General features: G+C 39.7%; 1 protein-coding gene across 1 annotated transcript; it reads right to left on the reverse strand.

The window, feature by feature from the left end:
* Positions 1-6836: 6836 nt before the first annotated feature.
* Positions 6837-17100, reverse strand: LSMEM1 (leucine rich single-pass membrane protein 1). Its single transcript, XM_041123620.1, is given in 6 exon segments — positions 6837-7498; positions 9236-9373; positions 11544-11598; positions 11600-11631; positions 12730-12861; positions 16439-17100. Coding segments are annotated over 6 exon segments (720 nt in total). The 5' UTR covers positions 16593-17100; the 3' UTR covers positions 6837-7289.
* Positions 17101-17395: the final 295 nt, after the last annotated feature.

Consider the following 17395-nt stretch of genomic DNA (forward strand, 5'->3'; position numbering starts at 1 on the left):
AGTACATGGCAGAGTAGCTTCATAGACCTAGGATAATGGAGTCAGCAGTGACTGGACTACAAATACTACAAGGGAACTTTACACCAGTACATTCATATTTCTCTCTTTTTAAGTTAATGGTTTTGATCAGCTGCACTTTTGCCAAACCTTGCCTGGCAAGTAGCTGACTTGACATTTTCCATCAAAACAGCAACAGGCATCTAAAAACTCATTAAAAAGGCATTACTGCTGCCCTTGGGGAATTAAAAAAAAAAAAAAAAAAAGAGCCATTGAAGAAAATCAGGCTTTTCTAACAGCAGACTCCGAACAGCAGTGCCCCTTTGGCTTAAGCGCCCGAAGGCGTCTCGTTTATCTTCGCACCCCATACTTCTGCCCTCCCACCAGGCCGGGCCGCCTGACCAGCGCCTCAGCCTAAATTTGGATTATTCGGCCGCAAAACCGCCCGTGACCCCCCCGCTCCGCGCCCCTTTCCCGTCGCACCCCGCTGGCCGAGGCGGTGCCCAGGGCTCCCCGGGCGGCAGCCGCTGCGCCGGGGACACTCCTCCTCACGGGGTTGTCGGCCCAGCGCCATTCCCCTCCCCGCGCCCCTCAGGCCTGAGGCGAGGCCCGGCCCGCCCGCGGCGCCGGCGGCCGCCAGGGGTCTCCCTCGGCCGCCGCGGAGCCGTTGGGCGCCCTCGTCACGTGAGAAGGGAGTGAGGGCGATGCGGGCGAGCTCCCCGCGCCCGGCGCCAAAGCTGCTCTTCCCTCAGGAGAGCCGCGTTCCGGTTTTCTTCGGCCCGGTTTCTTCGTTTGCCAGCAGGCTTCCCCGTATTACAGAGGCCACGAAGTTTTAAGAAATGGGAGATCTGTCCGGTACCGAAGACCAAAAAAAAAAAAAAACCACCCAAAAAAAACCCCCACAAAAAAAAACCTGCGGAAAGAGGAAGGTGAGGTGATTTCGACAGGACTGCCAGGGGAACGTCTGAACTGACCGGTGGTTGCTGCTTCCCTCTGCCGAGGTGCTTGAATACGGACCTTAAAGCACCTGCTCAGACTGGAGAGAACTTCCTGGGAAGACACGAAAACGTGAAGAGCGTTAAGGAACAGCTTTCGGACTCAGGGGGCCGTTTCCACTTTTATCATTTTATCGTGATGTCTTGTCATGACCACCGTTCCTCGAGGAGGAGGCCTAAATGAGTCAGTATTTATTTATAGGTGCAGAATCAGTTCGCTAGATTTCATTCACTCCCCGTGCACTTCAGCGAGCTGACTCACTTGCTGTCGATAGCTGGGGATCCTCCTGCTGCAGATTTTTATATGAAGCTGGATGTAGTTCAGAACAGCCCCAAAATGCTAGGACCTCAGGGAGATCTCTTTTAAAGTCCCTTACTTACCATATCAGTGTCAAGCAAGAAGTGCAACCCAAGAGCTGCTTTGGATCAAAGCAGTGGCTCAGGCACACCAATCTGAATAAAATCTTAGAGGTGAGCATTGACAAGAAACACTTCTAAGAAAACTTTACTTACACTCCACGATAAGTTGGCTGACGTTGTTTTTTTAAAAAAAAAAAACCACTACATTTAAAATTCTATTAAATATAGTATCATTAAATTCTGTGTTTGTTATTATTGGTAGCAAACTTTTCCTCAGTTACCTAATTAGTTATGCTTGCTCCAGGATGCAAAGTCAGTCAGTCACCGGTGATGCACAAAAAGAACTAGAATCCATGTCACACCTTCTTTTGAAAAATCAATAAAAATATTGTTGTTATCACCTACATACCTACCCATATGATTTTGAGTACTCAGGGAGAGGTCTTCTGAAGAAAATGCTTCAGTATTCCTTTCAGAAATAAACTAAAGCGTTATTGGAAGTTAATGAATTAGCCATGAGCTTTTGCTGAGGAGCAAAGGGTGCCTGTGAGTTTCAAAATTCCGTGTCACCTTGTAGACAAGCACTGTTTCCCAAAGTCAGTTATGTGGTGAAGAAGATATTAAGATTAAATGAGCAGTGCAGAACTTGAAAAGCAAACCCATAATTATTAATAGATTTTTAAATTGGCAGGCAATCGATTTTTAAATTGTCCTTTCACCCTTGTGTGTAATGCAGTTTGCCTCACAGTGATAAATTAGCAGCAGCACTGTGCTGTGACTGTTTCTACTGGAAGGTTCTCATTACCATTCAGGGGTTTTGCTGGCTCATCAGTGAATCGTGGACAGCATTTTGATTGCTGAAGTGTGGCCCAGAAACTAGAGAAAGGATAGAAAACAGAGTCTGTAAAAACCTTTTCTTGAATTCTAAGGTGATTGGGTTTTCAAATAAAACTAACCTCTTTGGCCATAGCGTTGCTATTATGTATCCCAGAGGAGTACAGTATCCCAGACAGTACATTCATCCCCTCTGTCCCTCTCTCTAAATCTCAGTATTCTTGTTAATCTGTCAGGGAAATAAGAACAGTAACATGTAATGGCATGAATGTGCTTTTTTTCCTTAATTGAAGAGAACAGTTCCCTTAATCCCAGTAGCACTGGGCTGCGATCTAAGGTTTTGATCCAACTTTCATTATTCGCCAACATCTTCCAAGATAAATTACGCTAGCAGCCTGTAAGAAGATCTGTTTAAGTGTCTTCTTGGACAGATGATTTTCAGTTGCTACTCAAAACATAAAGCCAGTTTTTAGCTGCTATTTGGCATTTGTTTTATCTAGGTGTTGCTTAATCAGAGTTCTAATTAGAACTGGTTGCAATGTTGTTTGTCAAAATAAACGTTTTCAAAACACTAAAGCTTTCGTGGAGCACATTGCTTTGCTGCCATTTCCAATGGGGTAGGTTCTGAATCTCAGAGAAGAAACTCCAGTCAGGCAGGGTGAAATGAGTAAGAAAACTTGGAATTTTGGATCTGAAAATGCATATTTGCAGGCAATGTTGTGTTTAATTTTACAAGATTGTGCTTTGATAGAATCAAAATAAATATTTGATCTTCAAAGACTTTAAAATCCCATGAAACAGGAATTTGTTCTTCAGAAAATTCTAGTTCTGACAATACTCCTTCAGCTTTGTTCAACATCATTGTTCCACTCTGCTCATTTTGCAAATACCTTGACACTGCATTTAGTGTTCCTGAACAGTTTGGATTGTGTGCAACACACAGCACATCACCTTCGAGAACATGTGGTCTAACTAAACTCGTGACAGTCCTTTTGCCACTCCTGGAATTTTCTCTTCTCTTTTTCCAAATTCAGAGTACACCTGTCATTGTTGTTTTTTACCCGTGTTCAGCTTTGTTACCACTGAATGAAGCATGTGAACTGAACTCATGCTAGAGTTTAAGAATAAATGTTGTATTAAAATTCCAAGTATCTCAGAGGGTAAAAAAGCTTTCTTAAGAGTATAATTGCCTTGCAGAGTTAGTGTAATATAAAATGACTGAAAAATTGGAAGGTAACAAACTATTTTTTGTAGTCACAGGCAATAGGTCAGGTAATAATGGGCTTAAATTTCAGCAGGGAAAATTTTAGTTAGACTTCAGGAAGAAAAGTTAAGCATGTGGTTAGTTAAGCACTAGAAGAGGAGACTTGTGGAAGCTCCATCATTTAAATATTTTACAATGTGAATGGACAAGCATCTGTCAGGAAAGGTTTAAGTAAATCTGATGCTGCTGTCAGGCAAAGGGATGGATTTGAGTGCCTCTCAAAATCCCCCTTTATTGTCTGTGCATTATTTTCTATTGATGATGCCCACTGTCTGGATTTACCTGACCTCTGACTGGTTCATAGACAGGTCTCTATAAAGAATGTTTTGTCCTCAGTTCTTACATGCTGCTTGTAGGTATTGAGCTCTGTTTCCTCCTAGAGGCACACAAGACCAAGTGCAAGCTCATGGTAATGTGACCCCAGGGAAGGCAAGCAAATGCCTGCACTAGCCTATCCTCTACTGTTTATTACTGTATAGTCTCTCCACATGTAGTTTCACATAGTCAGATACCATCTGATGGTTTTGGGTTAACAAGAACATGGACTGTTGCGGATATCTGGAACAAAGGAGTGAATTTCTCAGCAAGCTAAGCAGGGGAAGAAAATATTTTGTTTACTGATATTACCTAACCACCTAAAGATTCAGCCAACACTTCAGGGACTGGCACCATGATGCCTTTGATGGAAGCTGAAGATAATTTCTTGGTTAAATCTTCTAAGTGTTTCTCCATTTTTACCGGCATCTTTCTAGTATTGTCCAGATTTATTCAGCAGGAAATTTCCTGAAGCCAAGTTGTCATTTCAGTAGTGTTAGTTGCACCTTTTGAGAGAGATGAGTGTCAATGGCATGTTGTTAAATCTACCTGAACCCTTTATGCATCATTTTTATTTACAGTGGACTCAGAGAAATACTGAAAAGCAAATTACTTTGGATAGATACCTCTATAGCCTGCAGATAAGAGAGAAAGGAACAAAGCAGTACTACTGAGGAGAACAGCTGTGACTACTGTAAGATGAAGCTATTACTGTCAGATCACTTTCTTCCTGTTCTTTGTCGTAATACCAGACATTGCAAAGGCTCCTGAGACGTGCAGCCATACAAGAACAGAGATCTTACCCATGCCTACAGGAGACATTGTAACATCCATATACAGTACAGTGGTTACGCCACATGCAGTGGGAGCTTGGAGTTTACTAGTCACTTAGCTGTTTATTCAAGATGAGGATTATGGAGCTCTGGAATGAGCTGAAATTCACTTCAGGGTCAAGCCTGTAGAAGATTTTAAGAGTCAAGTATTGGTTTTTTTGGGACTATTTCACTGTCAGTAGATTAGACAGAAATGTTCCCCTGAAGGAGTTGCTACTTGCATCTGTTTGCCGGGGTTACTCCAGAAAGTGTTGGTGCTACGGTTGTGGCACTCTGGTGTCGAGGCAGCCCTCTCAACCCTTGCTCTGGTCTCATATGGAAGCAGTTCTAACTGTAAGTGGATATTGGTAACTTGAGCCGAGAAGCCATAAGCAGCTGTATGCAGTGCTGCTCCATGTCTCCCTTGTATGCAAGTGGCTCCAACAACAGATGTGTTTCAGCAGTGCTAACAGGATAAGCCTATGGAATTCCCTGGACCTTTGCACTTTTTCAGTCACTGATCTTAATCACTGATCACTGCAAGTGAAGAAGCAATTAAACATGAAAATGATGACTCAGGGCCTCAGTCCTGTGTGATACTGAGCACGCCTGCACATTGTTATGCTCAGCACCTTGCAGGATCAAACCATGGAGTTAAAAAAAACCCCAACACTTATAATCAATAATAGAGACAGAAAAAGTTGATTTATTATGAGTACTGATTGAATAACTAGATTAAGAGTAATGGAGGATAAGACCAGAGAGATGAGGAAGCTTTCATTTCTTCGGGGACTGTTGCTGTAGCACAGACTTTATTTACAGTCCCCTGCCTGAAAATATCTATTGACTGTTGGTGTCAGTTTCTATTGGACCACAGACTGCTCTGATAGCTGCAGTTGCAACAAGGGATGTGACAAATCCACGTGTTTGAGATGCACCGGGTGCCAAATGCTAGCCTTGTTTCTCCCTGGCTAACAAGTACAGATGTGTGTCAGTGCGAGACAGGAGCTTGAAAGCAATTGCAGTAGCTACAGAGAAAACAACACTGTGAGTGTCATGTTTTTAGTCTTACAATACTTTTTCTTTCATCATTTAACAGCATTTACAGAAAGATATCTGAGTTGGACTTTTAGGATTTCTTTCCTTACAACTTATTCTACACTTACTTACTTTTATCATTCTCTGTTAGCTATGTTAAAGTCATCTTTGTAACAACTACTTGTGATGTCCAGAGGAGATAATTACAACTGCAGCTGGGAATTAACAGCATGAGTAGTAAACTCCTAAGACCAAACCTCACAGTTTTCATGTGAATGACTTGACAGTAATACATCAGGAAAAGAAAAATCAAGAAATAGAGAGAAGGTGGCATAAAACATAGGTGTAAATCAAAGCACTCCTAATAACAGGAGTAGAATTGATGGGCAAATCTGAGTAGACTGATACCAGGAAAGATTCCTGGACCTAGTTCTTCACTCTGTTGTAGACAATGAAGTAGTCATCACAGAAAGGATTACCATTCATTCTGGAAAAGGAGACTGCAATGCAAGTTGTCAACTTTGGTGAGTTTTTGTAAAATTGTCCAGAAGAGATAAGAAAGCATTGGATGAGAAAGAGAAATCAAAGTGAAAGAGAAGATGTTGGACATACTCCATAGTGTCAGCTGCCATTGCACTGTTGTGATGGGAGTAACCAATTTATTTACTGATAATGGAGGTGGCTTCTTAATGTATGTACCAGTAGAAGGTTCTGAATACTAAAATTACAAAGCTACCCACCAGTCCGTTATGTGATCATACTTCTCGGTGTCAGTCTCCACAACTGTGTAAAGTTAGAGTGAGAAAGCGTCAACTCCTGCTTTCACCCTCTGAGGTACTGCTCCATTTTAAAAACATGAAGGTTCAGACCAGATTTCACCTGGCCCTTCTCCAGTAGTGGCCAACAACAACTACAGGGAAGAGTACAAGAACATGTAGTATTTTCCCCACATCATTTTATAAAAACACTTGGCCGTCACCCAGAAACTGCCAGCAAATACTGACTACAACGTACTAGCATTGCTATGAGATGGGTACTGCCAGACTGAGTCCTCTAAACCTATTTCCCATGTAAGACAATATGACACCCACTTTCAGTCAATACAAATTTGGGCTGAATATGGCATGTTATGAAAGGGTTTGTTTTTATTCAAGTTTGTTTTTTCACAAAAGGTGTAGTAAGTCAATCTATTTAGATGCACAGAAAGGAAAACCACTAAACTCCGTGGCAGAATTGGATTTATTTATAAGTTGTGGAATCTGAAGTTATCGTTAAATACAAATAATATAGAAGCAAACACAAAACTTGTTCCAAAGAAACAGGAGAATGACTAAGTGAACAAGGTCATGCTGGAATCATGTAAATAGAAATCACTATTTTCTGTGATCATTCACTTACATTTAAAGTAAAACTAAGCCCTTAGCCCTGCAATTTACAATGCACAGAGAATCTGGAACTCTTGCCAAAAATTGTTGACAGTCCCTTGTTTATTGTAAATTATATGGGCTTAGTTTTCAAAATCTATATTCACATAAAACATTATTTTCTAATATTTTTCATTCAGCTGGCTTTTCCAATGCTCCTGTGACCATATCAGAATGTTTAAGTAACCTGTGTGCCATATGTGAATATATCTCAGTACATGAATACGCTGAATTTCATTCCAAAGAAGATCTATTCTCCAGGGACTTTCAGCTCAGCATGGGTAAAGAGGTAATCGTGAAGATCGGGAGACTGTGTGAAGAGGTATCTCCCCTTTTCCTTAATTCCTGATTGATTTAGATGCTTCAATATCATATTGTTCATTTTCTTAAGCTCTTCTATGTTCTTCTTCTCAGATATTAGTCTGCTTGATATTTGGTCCATCTTGTTTCTAGTTTGAACTTGAAAAGGAAAATGTACCGCATTAAATTGGCAACATTTAAGTCAAGAGCATCACTACCCTCTCTTGCATTCCTGTGGGAGTTTGTAGGGAATTATGATGGGTAAAAATATTAAACAGGAAAACAACTGCAGAACCTAATGATAAGAAGTTATGCATCTGGTGGAGTTACCTGCTCACTACATTCTTTAATTTCTTGTTTTCTGTTTTATTCAGTTCAGTGCAGTGTAATAAAATCAGATACGGCTCAGACAAATTATGCAGTCTTCAGGAGTGTATCCGTTCCATTAGTGTCCACAGAAAAATGTCTTATTTAGGGGCTCCAAGATGCTATTTCTGGGCAGTAAGCACCTGTATTTTTCTAAAACTACAATTACTAAAACACACAGCAGACTACAGCCACATCACTGGATTTCCCAAAGCATTTAGATTAAAGGAAAATTCTTGCAAATATTAGCATTTGGAGGCCAGTTTCCTCTGGAACACCAATATGCAGTATCTGTCATGTACACTTCTGGAGCTATTTTTATTTTAGCTTTCTGAAGTTAACAAAATTTACCCATGGGTTTTGAAGCTTGAGTCTAATAGTGCCAATGTTAATAAAATCTATGTCTATGGATTGCAAACATAATCTGATATGATGTTTGTAATGTAAGCTGAAACACTGCTGGAAATGAGTTTCAAAAACCACAGGCCTCCACCAACCTGAGCCCAAGCAAACTCCTTTAATCCCTGTAAGTAGCCTTTTGGCTATTACTTTACCATTTTTCCACTAGAGGAGAACATCACTCATTTTTCTATACCAGGGATCTACTTTTAGCAGCTCTCCATTAAATAAATCTGGAATCCAAGTACAAGATATTTTAATTAGGGTTTTATAATCATGCCACTTAAAATTTGTTGTGTGCTCTGATATTCTGTTCTTTGAGCGCTTGTGAGCAAATTCAGTCAAGGATTAGGATTTCCTGTTCAAAAAGAAAAATGAGGATTTTTGCTCTGCTCCAGCAAATTCCCTACTATAGGATAAAAGAAATCTTGATTTCACATGGATTCCAGTTCATTCAAAATGGACTTGTAAGTTAAAATAATGCACCCCAAGATGGCAAGGGCTCCATAAACCAAGGTCACCTGTAGCCATGTGTTTAGCTAAACCCGCCCGACCAGTCCAGTCGAAGTGGAACAGCAATTACATCTACAGACTCAATGCTATGTGCCAGTTTTGATATATCTTGTCTAATTTTTTGTTTCTTATGTTTGAGATTTTCTTCGTTCCAAGTACTTAGCTAACAACTTTCAGGTCTTTCTTCAGGTAGCCTGATTTAAGTGTTAGCATGGGTGTAATTCCAGTTTCAGTGGAATGACACCAATACTGAGTTTTATCTGGAAAGGAATGGAAGGCACGTTGTCAAAGTATCTCACTGCCATACAGTCATCTTTAAAATTTAATTTAATTTCCAGTCAACATTTTTAGCCACACAGTATAACCCGGTTGAGCGAAATTCTTCACAGCTGTCGAAGCTCACAAAACCTTTGCACTAAAAATGAAATTCTGCCTTTTAGCTCAGAGAGTAGAGGCCTGTGCTTTTGCACCCAGGACCAAGATCCACTTCCCATAACCAGCCAAAGCCTTTGACCATGCAAATACAGCAGTAGCATGTTATAAGGTAGCATGACGCATTTCAGTGAAGTTCTTCCAATTGGCCCTACGTTTTTAAGAACCACTCTTCAGTTTACTTACTTATTAAGAATATTACGAATGAAACAAGTGCCAAACTGACGATCAAAGTAAGAATAAAGGTGACGAAGAACAAACACTGGTTTCTTATGTTGCTCCCTGCCGTGTTTTCTCCAGTACCACCAGTGTTCTCTTCTTCATCTGTTATGAGACGACAAATCATTTGGTGATAAAGTTTGTTAAAGCTGGTTAGGATAAACATGACAAAATGCTTCTGGCTTCATGAAATGATGTAGAATACGTCATAATTTTGGCCAACAGATTTTATTTCCTGTGATATTGCATGAGAAAGGAAGAAAACAACTTTATGAGCTCAGCTTGAATTTGGAAGTATAAAAACTAATACATCTGTTATAGCTGTTGGAACATATTCAACAAAAATGTTTCTCTTGTTGAAATACACTGTTTTGTTGAAGTTGACCTGTTTCACAGTTCAGAATTTTACAGCTCAGTTTTACATGTACAAAGGTTACAATTAAGTTTTCATAGGAGGCTTTTTAAGGGCCTGAATGGACTCAACCTTTTGAAAAGAGAGGAGAGAAAAATTCTTATTGAAAACCTAGATACAGATTCATCTTACACGTTCATCCTCTAGATTTGCTTCTTTTTCTGTTTGACAATAGAAGTATCCCTGGGATGATTAATTTCCCAAATTAAGCACCTCAGTTAAGCTCCTGATGTTGGATAGGATGAATGGAGGTCTTGACTTTTTATCTTAAAACAAATGTTTTCAATATTCTTCTTCTTCTTTTGGTTTTGTTGGTTTCATTCCAATAAAAAATGAGGTACATATCCTCCCAAATTGTCAAAAACGGAATAGACTCTCACATGGACTACATATGGTGTCCTTCAAGCACATGAAGATTGAGGGAAAAAAGGACAAGTAGTTGCTACGCTGCCCTTGAATCAGAGCGTCAAGCCGGTTTATTGCTTTCTAAAGAATGTGTTGCATATAGGGAAAGTCCGTAGTTTCTCTCATAGAAACACTTGCGACCAAATGAGAGGTGGCAATAAGCCCTAAAGTTAACAGTTAAAGTCAAGTGAACACCATGAGGAAATTCATGTGAACCTAAAAAAGAATCATACTTGAGCCAGATTTATTTAAGCCCAAGTTTGCCTACTACTTTAACTACTTACTAAGGTTTGTGTTTATTTTATGTTTTGGGGGGAGTAGGGAGCTAATGTAATTTCATTTTGGTGTCAGTCTCATAGATTCTAAAATTACATGCAAATTACTGTAATTTCTCCTCCTGTAATTGCTGGCTTGCCATTCTGAAAGGGAGAGTAGTGTGTGCATCTGTGAAAAATATATTTCTAGATCATGTTCTTGTTTTAGCTGGTAGAAATCTCTGAGGTCTTTGCAACTGAGCCTGTAGTGATAAAGCTGAGGGAAGGTTGTGTATGCCATTACAGCACTTTAATAATGAACCAGTCTGGGGCTGAGCAATTCACTGAGCTAGTAGGAGATGTCTGGGAATATCTCTGCTTTTCTTTATTGCATTTAAAACGCTCCTCCCTGCAGGTAAGCTGAAACCTTTTAATATTTGGGTTTGGGGGTTTTATTTTTATTCCCTTAGCATTCATAACAAATGCATCATATACTAAGTGCCTGCACAAATATTGCTTTCTAATCAGAATAATAAGGGTGGGGAGGGCCTGCTACTGCTGTCTCTCAAGCATACTAAGCTATCAATAGAGGTCTCAAAAGTGGTCTGTGCTTGCTCTGCCTAATGAATGCTTCTTACTATTTCAACTGGCTGAACATGCCAGCCTGCAGTGTTGTGAGGAATCAGTGAACACACATTCTTGCCAAACTGCAAACAGTGGGACCATTTTGTTATCTAAAACATAAAGAAATTACTGCGTGGCTGCTACCAAAGCAATCAAAAGGTATATACATTTTAAATAGCTTTTAACATGATTGCTAGTGTGTTTGATTATGCCAGGTCATATTAAGCTACTGAACAAAAGGATTGCTGTGTACTGCAACACTCTTGAAATGTCTTTTTTAAACCAAATTGGGCATCTGCTATACTACTAATAGATCATTCACGAAATTTTAGTATTTATCAGAAATTGAAAAACACTCCACAGGTCTCACTGATTTTCTGGCAAGAGCCAGAATTTTATGCTGCTGAATAAGGCAGCTAAGAACTGTGAAAAGTTAATTTTATGTATTTAACTGATGGGTAAGATATCTACAGAATCTCAAAGTTTAAAAAAAAAAAAAAAAAAAGCATGTTAAAAAGAATAATCCTAGAAGGAGCCAAAGCACTTTACAAATTGATGCATGAAATACATATTAGGCTACCTTTATTTACTGCTGAAATGTAGGGAGCAGCATGCATGTGATTATTCCACAGAACCATATACGATTCCACAGAACCCTGTATATTTACCTGGAAAGTACACAATACTGTCTAATAAAAATTACAACAGAAAGCAAGACAGTCATGCTGCAAAGAGTTTCTTTGACATTAAAACCAATTCATCCCATTGTCTCATTTTGTACTTGTAGAAGTGACAATATCAAGATAATCTACATATGAAAATTAAGTAGCTTATGTCTAACATTCTTTCGTTAAATACAGAAACCAGCACCACTCTAGTTTGTTGCATTAGGAAAAGTTAGAGGACTCAGAAACAGAAGTAATGGAAAAGCATTTAAGTCCTATAACTAGAAGCATGATTAATTTATGGCCATTTGAAACTTATTTAAACAGAGCTGTTGTTCTATAGCTTTTCTTCAGTCAAATTTGCCATTATAGTAAGGGAAATAAAAGCAGATTCAAATACTGTTATGTGGAATGCTGCTGAAGAACTCCAGGTTTTAAGATGTTCTCAGGTCACAAAGAACTCAAATATATTGTAGCTATCACTGGGTGAAAATATTCTTGTTGTCATGAGAAATCAAAGTTAAGAGCCATATAAAACCAGTAGAAGTGTGATAGCCCATATCTGAAACTGTAAGTAAAGAGAGTCTGCAAATTAAAATGCTTAAAAGTCTCATGGGATATTTCACATAACTGGTTTGAGTCCTTAGAAGACGTGTCTTAAAAGAATGAACAGAAATTAATTCTGTTCCTATTGCCACGTATGAATTTTAGTGCTTGTGAAGAGTTACGATGCTATTTATGTAGTAGGTGTATATTGAGCATTACTAGAAACATTATCCTGCAAGGATCACCTCATGAATCCCAATGGAAATGGAAGATAAGTCCAGGCTTGATAGCGAATCCCTAGCCAAGTGCAAGGATTTTCAGGAACCTAATAACTGAAATACTCAGCAGGAGCAGTTAAACCACTAATCTGATCTGTCTAAATTATGCCATTTTCAATCTTTTTCTTACATTTTTCAGTGCAGAGCTTGACATATACATTTTGGCCTATTGGTCTGTTGACATCAGTGATACACAATGTGGTCAGCCATACATAACTCTTTTTTGATGGCCTGTTGTATGTATAGAAAACCACAGAGCATCACCTATCATACGTACCTAGCACACGTTGGGATACATCTGGACAAACATTTAGTTTGTTTAGGTTGTTTAAAGAATCAACCACATAAAGTTTTCCTTCTTCATGAGTATCGGGCAGGTTAATTTCCAAGGAAGGCCTCTCCATTGTGTCTAAAAGAAATAATAATTAAAAAGGTAAATTAAAACATGGATATGGGAAATAACTGGTAACAGTTGGTGTCTTGTTCTAAGGAAATGCTGAGCAGCCTTAACAACCCTTAAAATAAAGGGATCTGAAGGACAAGCACAGTTACTAGATCTTGAAGGCAAGGGTAACAGTACATAGCGCTTATTTATTCTTGGAGAGCTTTGATGAGTACAAGATTTCGTTTCTATGCTGTGTTTTTGCACATATGTATACTTAAACCTATATATGCATATGTAGGTGTGTGGAGAAAGAGAGAAAGAGAAAAATCTATTTGACTGCTCCAGCATTGATTTGAACGTTAGTTATTTAGGTGTATAACTCTTTTAGTTTGGTGTGTACTTGGTAAGATGTAGGGTGATATCCTGACCACAGTGAAAGTCAAATCTTCACTAATACTGCCAGGAAGGATGTCACTCAGGTCCTCTGCTTTCAGCATCAAATACTTCAGAGATAAGACAGAAAAAGCAGGTGTGGATGTAGGAGATAAGCAGCAAGAATTTGCACCTGCTTATACACCTTAGAATATCACTATGAAGTTATTATTTGTAAAAAGTGGAGCAAAAAATAACCTTCTAATGTGGGTCTACTATACATAGATGCTAGTTTTGGACAAATTACAGCCTGATGGCAAAGCCTTTTCTTCAGACTAATAATTCTTGCTTTAAAAAAAGCACTGGGTGTGGCCCAATCAGCAAAAACAGCTTCTCTGTGAGTCTGGGTGCATGAACTCATTGACTTATTGTTTATATGAATACAGTTATGAAGGAAGATTATATAGAGAAAAGCAGCAATACCTAAGCAGGCTCCTCTATGAATTTCACATTATTCCTTATCAGTCTTTGGGTTTTCTTTATGCTACCCTGACTCCAAAACTGTTTTCTAGAAACAAACTACGGTTCTAGCCATAAGGAAATGCAGATGCTCTAACTAGGCGTCTTAGACTACACTGGTCACTGAAAACTCCCTTTGTAATTATTGAAGAAAAATACATACTTCCAGGTGATATTCCTCTTAGAATAAGATGTGTCTTTCTGACCTTAGAATCACAGCCTAAATGTACCTTTCCCTTGCTAGTGAATGTAAGGGGGGAGCTCACAGTTTAGACTTGGAGTTGAACACATCTTACCCACTTAGTATTTTATCAAAGGTCTCTTAGTATTTTATCAAAGCTCTCAAGTTCAATTTTATCTGCCAGACATAACTCAGCACTTCACGGGATGCAAACCTCCTGCATGGTGGTTTGCATCCTATGATGGAGGGTGTTAAGCACCTCAAGGTGATTTCTGAATACTAGATGGGTTGAATTGCCCTCTTGACAGGCATCTCCCTCTCTCCCTCTCCAAGCAATAGAGAACGCAGTGTGACCAGATTCCTAACCTAGCACTTAAATTAAAAAACTGAAGCTTGAGGAATACAGGCCTGAGCCTTTACAGAAAAGACCCGCTCTTTCCCTCATCAAACCAGATGCAGATTTTCATAATTCGCCTGAATTTAAGCACACAGCCAAGTAAACATTCACTGAGCCTCAGTAAGTCTGAAGACTAAGTGCTTCAATCACCCCTGACAACTTGTTCTCTTGCTAGTGGGGATTGACAGGTCTACATGTATACCTTTATATTTGTATTTAATAGAGTGTAAGAAAAGGTTGCAGCTTCTTTTTTTCTCTGTTCAGAATTGCTGCTGCTACAAAATACAAAGATAAGGTAGAAAAGCTGGTGTAGTAGTGGTTACCCTTACCTAGCGTATGATTTTTAGGTGTGCAGCAGTAATTTCAGGACAGATGGCTGTGTCCACTGTCCTTGCCCTAGAACGTCGCGTGGTGCCAGGCAGCGCGGTCGGCCAGCCGCGTCCCCACCAGCGCTGGCTCCGCTGGCTCCCCACAAGCACATCTGTGGCCAGCTGCAATCATTACGGAGCCCTGCGTTTCAACAACGGCGCGCTAAAAGTTAGCGACCACCTCGTGCACAGAGGCTTTGGGTTATTTTTAGCTTCCGAAGAGCAGTTGTTTCTCTTGGGTATTTTGATTAGTACCTCCCTGCAACTTCAGGGAAGACTCTTCTTAACAACTTGAGCTGTAATAAACGTGAATACCTTTGATTCCTCAATATTATGAGTTATACATTTCTGCATTCATTATTATTTTAAAACAATCTCCTCACTGTGCGCGTAACCGCAGTGAAGATAACTGTTATTAATTCAACAAACTCTGTATTACATTTGTTTTATTACATTCACATGCCAAACAAAGGAGAGAGGATACAGACATCAGGGTCACTGGCCAGAAGTGTTGATTATTTTCCCAACAAACTAATCTAAACATTGGGGGTTTGGGAGTCACTCTTATCTGGTACTTTAACCTTGCTTAAAGCCTTTTCTCCCCATGCGATTTTTAAATTTCTTCTTAATCTGTTGTGGTAAAATTAGAACTTAGAATGAGAACACACGGAAAATTCTTCACAGAAAAAAAGGAAATCAAGTCTAAAAGGAATTAAAAAACAGGAGAATGAAACGCTACTTACAACATAACTATGTTCAGGTAACGTGCCAGTATGGAAGAAATCAGCCAGTGAAAATCACCCGAAGAAAACTTGTTCTGCTGTTCCTCTCTCTCTACTTTTAGACCCATAGGAACCTGTCAACTCCTGCAGGACCCATGAAGGCAGCTATGAAACAGACCCTCCCTTTCAATCTATATTTAGAGTTCATCTTGGCTAAGTATACTGACTTAACAATATTGATCTGTTTAAAAAGAAAACACCACATCTACAGCTCTTTTTTATTATACTGGAATCATTATGATAATATCCTATCATGGAGAATGAGAAGGTTTGTTAGTGATGAGCAATATTTCACTAACCTTTTGGTTTATGATGCCTTTTTAAAACGCATTTGCTAATGCGGAATAGTCATATCTACAACACTGTAGCTATGAGTAACCAGTTTGCTATGCAGAAGAGTCATATCTACAGTATTGCAGTCATGAGTACTTTAAAGGCACAGACTAGGAAAACCAGGGTATTTTCCTCCTCCCACACACCTTACAAATTCAAGTGGGGCAGTATTATGGGATGGACTAATTTGTACGGTATCCTTAGTTGTTTAAAAAATAAATTCTGATGAACTGTTTGTGAGTACTGGTAATTGCTCCTTCACAGACAGTTCTTTTGATCACTCCTTTTTTTCTTGGTGATGTTGCAGAAAGTAACATTACAGCACACTGTAACGACGGGTAGCTGACGCTTACACAAAGGGACCATGGCTCAAAACAAATCCTTTCTGAAGCCATTCTATACATCTAAAATGTTGAACCCCTTTAAAGTGACAATAAATACATTTTCCTTTCAGGAAAGAACACAGAGGATACATCCTCTGACTCATAGTTCCCACCCCAAGCTGACAAGCTCTGCCGCTGCCCAGTCTGAGTAGCTGCGCCAGTAATACAGACAGAACAAGCTTGCTCCCTTTCTGCAGGGGTCTCCTAGAAGTCCTCCCTCCAAACAAGGACACGCAAGCCAGAAAAAAAAAAAAAAAAAATCTCACCTCCATCCCTGAAGGATTCCTGACACCATCCTAATTGGCAGCCGAGGACCCCAGCCTCTCCAGTTCTAAGCTTGAAAAGGTCTACAAACCCATCAGATCTCTGCAGGGCCGCAAGCTGCTCAGCCCGTCTCCCCTCACGCAGCCTTGGAGCCATCCTGGTCTCTGTGGTTGGCAGCTACAGTGGAACGGGGAAAGGGCAACCACACGCTCGGCCGCCTGCCAGGAGATGCTGTAGAAAGCAATTTTGCAAAACACTGGCAGGAGAGGAAGCTATCAGAAGTGCGACATTACACCAGCAAAGCATGCCAAAGGTGACCACCCAGAAGCCACGGGAGAGACCAGTGAGAACAATTTAGCAGGAAGGGGGCATAGTCTTGGGCTGGGCAAACACAGGCAGCCAGCTTCATCTAGTTCAAGTATCAAAAGTTTCTTCTGCACTTGTGTGACAAACGCTGACAACACACATCAACAACAGCACAAATTTCAGTTGAAGGCCTTATTATAGCTTAAGTAATCAGTTTCATAAGCCAAACAAATTCTTACATAATGCATTATTTGAGGAAAAAAAAAAGTTAGAAGGTACAACTAATTGGCATGTATAGATTTTCTGGAATAGGTTCTGCTATAATCTGAAACTAAAAAAAAAACCAAACAAACAACAAAAAAAAACAACCAAACAAACAAAAAAATCACCACACCCCAAACTTCCCCTTATCAGAGCAAGCAGTTTTCAGGGCAAGGGGTGGGGGTTTTATTGGGTGTAAGGTTTACTTCCTCTGCTGATAAACATTCTTAAAAGCATAGGTCAAGTTATTCTAACAAGCACTTTTATTTATAGATCTTCTGGTTCAGAAGCTCCAGCTATGTAGGCTTTAGTGTCTTTATTACATAAACCCCCCGTCGTCCCTAAGACAGACAATTTCAGTTACTGGCATGTTTCAGTCCTCTAGAACTGAG

The sequence above is a fragment of the Aquila chrysaetos genome, chromosome 5, assembly GCF_900496995.4.
Source record: "Aquila chrysaetos chrysaetos chromosome 5, bAquChr1.4, whole genome shotgun sequence".
NCBI lineage: Eukaryota > Metazoa > Chordata > Aves > Accipitriformes > Accipitridae > Aquila > Aquila chrysaetos.